The following is a 7,949-nucleotide window of genomic DNA, read 5'->3' as shown; positions in this document are numbered from 1 at the left end:
GCCCCTCCTTTTGTTCTCTTGCTCTTTGCCGCAACCATGAAAGGTTGCTTTCTGTCATGTGCCACTGTGCCTTGGAGCCAGCTGAGTATGGACTGAAACCTCAGTAACTGTGAGCTAAATAAACCCTTCCTTCCTTCATTTTGAGTGTCGGGTATTTGTCTCAGCAACAAGAGGAGAGTAACTAAGACAAGTAACCAGTCTTTCTTTTCTCTTGGCTATGGGGGGCAAGCACCTGGATTGCCAAGATCTAGGAACCCAATCTAAGAAACAGATTTTCTAGGCACTACCACTCTAGAACATGGTGCTCTAGGGCTTCTTTCTCAAAACAGTCTTTCATCTTTGCAATTTTGAGGCAGCAAAGGGGGTAGTCCTGCTGGTTCTCATGATATTCTCAAGCCATCTTGTTTATTGTCCTCCCCCTTCTCATCAACCAAGTTTTCCTTTGCTACTTCTTTTCTATCTAAGATTCCTTTCTTGCTAAAATCAAAATAATTTATTTGTTTTTTGTTTTGTTTTGTTTTGTTTTGTTTTAGGGAAGGGTCTACAGGGTGTTCAGGGTTTCACTACTAGATTGGACTTGTAGTGATCCACCTGTTTACAGCCTCCCAAGAGCTGGGATTACAGGCACGAACCACCACACCCAGTCTCAATTGCTGTCTTAGCATGCCCTGAGTGCAGGGCTGGCACAGCAGTCCCGGGGATCGAAGCCCTGGCCCCTGTGCCTGTTTGCAGGTGCTTTAATCTGCTGAGCTATTTGGCCAGCCTACTCAAAATATTTTAAATCATTCTGCTGGGCTCTTCCTTCATAGATTTGGCTAAAATGCTCACTAGTACCATTCTACCACCTCAACATTAGCCTCAAAATGTCATCTGCAAGATTAATTATCCCACTGCTCTTAACCTCAGTCTCAGGCAAAGTCACTGGACAGCGGCAAAATGAAGACAAACTTGCTGCTAAAGCATGACACCCAAGGCATGGAGTTTAACTGCCAGCGCAGTCCTCGCTCCTAACTGAAACCTCTAGAACCTGGTCCTTACCAACTCCATTTCTGTCAACATCTTGGTCTTCTGAGCTCTGACCAGAATCTCCCAGCAAGACAAGTTTACAACATCCAAGGGTTATTTTTTCAACTGGCATCTCCAGATTTTCTCAAATCCCACATGCCAGTTGCAAAAGCTTCCAAACTATGTGGCCAAGTGGTGCCATAGGAAATTTTCACTTTTCTGGTACCAAATCTGTCTTAGTTGTTTCTTTTTTGGGTGTTACCCAACACCCAGCTTTAAACGAAGAGATATGTATTTCATTGTACAATTCGTAGATGCTTAAATTCATAATAGACTGGCTTCAAAGACAGACAACAGGGCAGGGCAGGAAGGAAGCCGCAACAGAATAACAGCAGCAGTAGCAGCAGCAGCAGCAGCAGCCACTGCCTTTCCTTCTCTCCTTTTTTATTTCACCGAGGCTCTAAGCCCATTGGCTGGTGCCACTCACACCACAAGGGGCTTCCACTCTCCTCACCCTTAATCCCAGTATCACACCCTTAATACACACTCAGACAACCTAATCCAGCCACTCCCCACTCCCACCCACCTATGATCCCATGAGGCTTTGGGGAGGAAATACATAGATTTCCAGAACAGCAAAGTTAAAATATGACCAAAAGAATTCTGGGAAAGAAAAGATGAAGCAGCAAGAGTCACTGAGAAGCAGGGAGGACAAGGTGTTGAATGGATCATCCAGGTGATGTGACCAGTAAAGATGTGCTAGGAGCCCATCTCAGATGTTACAACCCCCAAAGATTAAAAGGAATGATGGAGGAATCAGTAGATGACAATTACTTGAAGGAGGAATCACTAATTCAGTCCAACAGTTCAAGCTTCAAAGGAATAGATGCTTTTGAAAGAGGCAAGAGAAACACTTGGAAACAAGGAGGCTATCAACTGAGTTACTTGAGGAAAGGAAAATAAGGTATTATAAGTTACAATGTATTGTTTCATATTAATAATAAAGCTTTAATAACTTCATGGTAGAGAAGGATTAACACAGCAGTAGAAAAAGGTTGATGGGAGAAGTAGTTTTAAAGAATAGAGCTGGAGGGATAGCTCAGTGGCATAAGCACCTGCCTGGCAAGTGCAAGGTCCCTTGTTTGATCCCCAGTACCACATATACAAAGAGTGCAAGAAATCTGTCCACATACTAAAGATCAAGGAATCCAGCTTGAGAGCCTGGATCCTGATGACCTGCCTGAGTCCAGCTGAAGACCTAGAGCTCAGAACAGTGCCTCCTGAAAATCCAACTGGAGGCCAGGATCCCACAACAATGTCTCATGCAGGCCTGCTTCACAGATCTGCACTGGACAGGCCCAAAGCTAGAAGGCCTGTGCCAGTGGAATGAAGGATCTGTGCTAGCAGGCTGAGGGATCTGCACTGGAGCCAGAAAGCAACACTCAAGATAAGAACCAGAACTTCCCCCAAAGGACCTCAGCCATCCTCAGCAAGGTCCTGAGCTCCTCCAGTGATGAGGAAAGCTGAGTTCCCACTAGGAAAAGCCAGCGTGACAAGCTTCTCCACAAGGCTGAGCAGTGCACCACCTTCCCCTCTGGAACCAGGAAGCAATGCTCAAGATGAGGACCAGAGCTCCTCCAATGTGAACTATAGCCATTCTCAGCAATAATGAAGGTCCCAAATGCCTCCAGTCATAAGAACTGCCACTTCACCAGGAAAGCAGCAGGACAAGGTCACTCGGCAGAATAGCCCAGGAGAGCCAGCAGCTTCCAACAGCTCTAGCAGCTTCTCCAAACAGCTTCCCAGCAGCCTCTCAGCTCTTCTCCAGCTCTACCTCTAAGGTGGCTGGCAATAATGCTCGGGTGGGCCTCCCACACCCTGTACCGTACTAGCTCACTTCAGCTGAGTATAACAAGTTGACCACCAGTCAGCAGTCTACTACATCCCAACCCTACATTCCATAACATGGCACTGAGGTCTTGAGGCCAGCATGGCAAGGGAGCATGTATGCAAATCATGCAGCATTCACCCCCACATTCTCACCCCACCCACACTAACACCTCACCATTTCCTCCATGTCCTCCAAACCCATGACAGAAAGGCAGGTGTTAAATGTTTAGTTGTGCTTTGGACCAAAGGTGAAGTTCAGACATAACCTGAGGGTGCCCCACTGAGGGAGTCCCACAATCATAGAAAAGCTGTTCTCACAGCAAGGGTCAAAGCTTAGAGAGACAGTAGGAAATGCACACAGGCCCTCACAGCCTTCTTAGAAGTGGGAGGATGCCTTTCACACACACACACACACACACACACACACACGTGTGTGTGTGTGTGTGTGTTTGTCAGAGCAAGTCTTGTGTTCAAGCTCAAAGTTCATAGGGCAGAGAGATGTACCCCACTGCTAGGGAAGTAAGTCATACTCAGAAAGATTCAAGTAAACATGAATAAACAATATGATCTCCCTCAGCAAGGCAGCAGGGAATGAGTGCAGGTTCCTCAGCCGGGTCAGGCCCAGCAGCAGTCTTCAGAGGATTTGTGCTCACAGCAGTACTGTTCTAGCCTCATCGATATTAAAGTACTTCTGTATCAGCCAGTAACCAGCCATTACTCCAAGCCTCTTAAATATGACCTTTGCCATAATCCTAATCCCTGAGGAAGCCCTGTATAGTTTCAAGATCAGCAGGATAATGCTCTACTGCATCATGGAGACAGTATGATGTAGAGTAGAACTAATGCATAAGCCCCTCCTGGGTTCAAATCCTGCCTCCATACATACTAGCTGGGCAATACCGAGCAGATCTTTCTTTCTTCTTTTCTTTCCTTTCCTTGTTTTCCTTTGCTTTGCTTTGTTTTGCTTTGCTTACTTGCTTGCTTGCTTGCTTGCTTGCTTGCTTGCTTGCTTGCTTTCCTCCTTTCTTTGTCCTCTTTGTTTTCTCTTTCTTGCTTGGTCTTAACCCAGGGCCTACGGCTCATGCTGCTAGGTCAGCACTCTGGCTCAATGGTAGAGCACTCCAGCCTCGAGCACTCTATGTATTTGCTCTGTCTTTTCCATTTCCTTTTCCATGAAGGAGAAATAATGCTTGAATAATAAGTGAAAAGGTTGTGAGAATCTGTTTTTTTTGGTTGTTACAAGTAAAATGCTTACAGCAGTGCTTGCTTTGTACGTGATAAACTCCATATCAGCAGTTAATAATAATCATATGAAGACCTACTCTGTGCCCACTGGCCTGATAAAATGTATTTGTGCACAGTATGCAGCACACTCGAGATGCATCAAACCTTTAAAATGATTGCCCGTGTAGGGAATGGTGACCAGTGGGAATGCGTACATTAGAATCCTCATCACCGATGTCTGTCTTCTGAGACTTCCCTTCAGGTTTGATTTGGAACAGGGCAGGTCTGGCCTCCCACCCAGGAATCTATTGTTCTAAAGTAAGCCTAGGAAACAATGGTACCCAGATTTCAGAGCACACTGAGTAGTGAAAGGCATGTGTTCCTGGTGGAATTAAACAGACTGATGTTCACATTTCAGGCCTGCCACTTATCGCAATTTCTTGGGCAGGTTATTTAATCCTCTGAACTTCAGTTTACTTTATTCATAAAAAGGAGCTACTACTATTGCATTAGTTGGTATTTTTAAGATTTTAACTTAGATAACTCAAGCTCATTAAAAATGAATGAATAAATGAATGAAAGAGTGGAGGGTAATGGATTTATTGACACACAAAAGCAAACCACAGATAACTGGCTATGTTTAAACTCACTCTCTGGCTCTCCACAAATGCAAGTCTGATTGCCTCTCCCTTCACTTCCTCTCTGCCTCCTTCTTACTCCATCCCTTGGTTTTACTCTTTCCCATAAGGGACAGGTTATTTCCATATGACAGGGCTGACAGCAACAAACCCCCAATATGCCAGTTCTTCTAGATTCACGACCCAGTAGGGAAGATGGGATTATCACTGTCAGCTTCAGTAGAGCTATTCAAGGAGACCCCTCGCTGGCTTCTCTGGAGCCCCATGCCGCGATGCTGGCCAGGACCATGGCGGCTGAGGCATTCTACCACACAAGGTAGAAGTGCATGTGGGAGGGGAGACAGCAAAAACACTGAGCGTGCCAAAACCGTCATCTTCTCAGCTCTCCTGCTCACAGGGCTTGATGATGGTTCGCAGAGACTGCGTGTGGAAAATGTGGTGCTCACCTGCACACTGAGGGCTTTTCTCTGTCAGGCCCCTCCCTTTGACTGTCTTCATGGTTCAAATGCAAGAAATGCTTTTTAAGTCTGGTGGCCGACAATGCAGTTCTTACAGCCTTCTGAATATTTGGAATGTTTGGAATAAATATATACAGCTGCAGCTGTGGGGCTTTTCTTCTTTTCCTCACTCATGTAACTGTGGGGAAAAAAGTGACTGAATTTCATGATCTCAGAATTTAATTTTATCACTTAATTTATCCATATTATTGCATGGCTTTTTAGAATAAGTACCTAAGTAAAATGAAAGAAATTCTTAAGACTTTCCCTCAATTGTTCTAAGAACCACATGTTATTACACTTTAACTTATTGCTATATAGGAAAGGACCATTAAGACATAGACATGTTTACTTCATCACAGGCAAGTTACTTGATTTCTTAGAATTTTCTTCTTTTCTTTCTTTGTCTTCCAATCTTTTATTTATTTATTTATTTATTTATTTATTTGGTGCAGGGTCTCACTATGCAGTTTAGACTCATAATGATCCTCCTGTCTCAGCCTCCCCAGTGCTGGGATTGCAGGCGTGTACCACCATGCCCAGTTTGGTGGTTGGCACAGCATGCCCAGCACTGCACAACATGTGGTACTGGGGATCAAACTCAGGTCCCTGTGCTTGCTAGGCAAGAGCTTATACCACAGAGCTATCTCCACAGCCCCTAGAATTTTATTTTCAAAACTAATGTCAACATTTACAGTTGCACCTATCTCATAGGGTCGCTGTAAGGACTAGAAGTAGATAATATATGTGAAATTCCTTTGTAAAATGTAAAACTGTTAACACAAGAATTGATAAAAATCCTTTATTTTTAAATAAGCTCTTTAAAAACCAAAACTCCCAAGCTAGCATCATTCTAGATGTCTTAGAAATGTCCACGCGACATAACTTGACCTTCGTCTCTGTCAGAACCAGAATCTTGCGCACCTATGAAAATTCTCACCCAGTCATTGCTGCAAGATGCTGCAGGGCAAGCAAGAAAAGAGAAGGTGAAGCTACCGCACTATCTGCTGGGCTCCAAGCCAAAGTCCCAACCACTTGCAAAGGTAAAACAGACATGGAAACTAATTTCACAGATCCTGTTAGCATTTTCTATAACCCTTTTGCATAGCAGTTCCTAGCTTCAGCCACCATGTGCTGTTTTGTACTCTCTCCACCATCTCATGTGAGGCCTATAGTCACAGAAACTACAGCAGTGCTCTGTACAAGCTAGCTCCTACAGACTTGAGATGAATTTTATGAGCCAGCCATTAAACGATTGATAGCAGATATCAGCTGTGCTGGGACTTCTGTCTCTTGAGACTATTCAGCAGCTCACTACTGGATCACCAGCCAGCCTTCTGATGTTGTTTAGGCTAGAATCTACATGGCTTGGATGAGTGTAGGACCTGTTCTCACATGTGCCTCAGACTCTCTTTCCTTCAGCAGCTGTAGGTTTCTCTTCTTCTCCTACCCCAAGCCTCTCAGATTAGATTTCCACCTTCCAGTTCCAATAGGCTCACTAGTAAAATTTTGATAGCTATCTTCTCTGTTTTCATGCCACATAGTGGTCATTGCTATCATAGAAATCACTGCCATGTACATAACTGATACATAATAGGAGTGTTTCTCAAATGCATTGTGCTTGTGGATTACCAAGGGCTCAGGCCTTATGTGGAGCCGGAGGTCCTATAGTTCCCACCAACTCCCAGCCCATCTCAGCACTGCAAAGGGCACAGAGCAGAGCACCGGTAGTATCAGCCACACCTGAGAATTGATACACATGCAAGCTCTTGACCCTGCCTCAGATGCATGGAAAGAGAAACCCTGAGAGTGGGATCCCCAGTTTGTATCTTAGTGAGTCCTCGAGATTTTGAGGGGAGCTGACTTGGGTTGTCACTGGCACAGAGGAAGATGGATATCTAACAATTATTTTGCTCCCATGACAGGAGCTTATTCTTATCTTGGGAACCCCAAGGAAAATCATTTTGCTAATTTTCTGTTCTGACTTCACAGGTACTAGATCCTGTAGGAGGAAAAGTGAACACATCCTCCATTGCATCTGCTGCCATCAATAACGCAAAGTGCACCCCTCTTGGGTTCCACCTTCTCCCCCCATCTGTGAAGTTCGGGGTGCTTAAAGAAGGGCACACCTACGCCACCACTGTGAAGCTCAAGAACATCGGTGTGGACCTCAGCAGGTGAGGCCATGCTCCTGGACCTGTTCAGGTTCGTTCCCATGCCTGCTCTGATACTTGTCCTTGCAAGCTGGCTCAGGGAATGATTCCTGAACTGTAACTGCACACTGAATCTTCACATCCTTCACTCAGCAGACTACTCACTGACATTATCTTTCACTTGTTCATTTACTCATTCCTCATGTATCGTAGCCTAAGAATAGAAAGGCTATATAAATGTTTCAGCAGTACACAAAACCTGAAACTACTTCTTAGATTAATCACCAACTATAATACTGGTTGGGGTACATGCAGATAGTAAAAAGGACACTAGAGAGAAATAAATTCACATATCCAGTTTCACAGTTACCCCACCCTTTCTGGCTTTTGTGGCAAAAGAAGCTAAAATCTATTAAATAAGTATGATTTCTACAAATAGTGTAATTTTATTACCCATAATGCTCATTTGTATACTAGGCACCTTGGGTTTTTTTATCCCATATAACTGCCATTTTGTTTTTTTGTTTGTTTGGTTGGTTTTT

The 7,949-nt window shown here is 44.3% G+C and overlaps 1 protein-coding gene across 1 annotated transcript in view; it reads left to right on the top strand.

Moving 5' to 3' along the window:
* The window catches only part of Spag17 (sperm associated antigen 17), a 293,285-nt gene that overhangs the window by 261,098 nt on the left and 24,238 nt on the right, over positions 1-7,949 (top strand). The window contains 2 exon segments of the mRNA XM_023708314.1: positions 6,161-6,297; positions 7,247-7,431. Coding sequence (XP_023564082.1) covers positions 6,161-6,297; positions 7,247-7,431 — 322 coding nt within the window.

This window comes from Octodon degus, unplaced genomic scaffold, assembly GCF_000260255.1.
Source record: "Octodon degus isolate 3935 unplaced genomic scaffold, OctDeg1.0 scaffold00349, whole genome shotgun sequence".
NCBI classification, from domain to species: domain Eukaryota; kingdom Metazoa; phylum Chordata; class Mammalia; order Rodentia; family Octodontidae; genus Octodon; species Octodon degus.
This window is presented reverse-complemented; position numbering and strand designations above follow the sequence as displayed.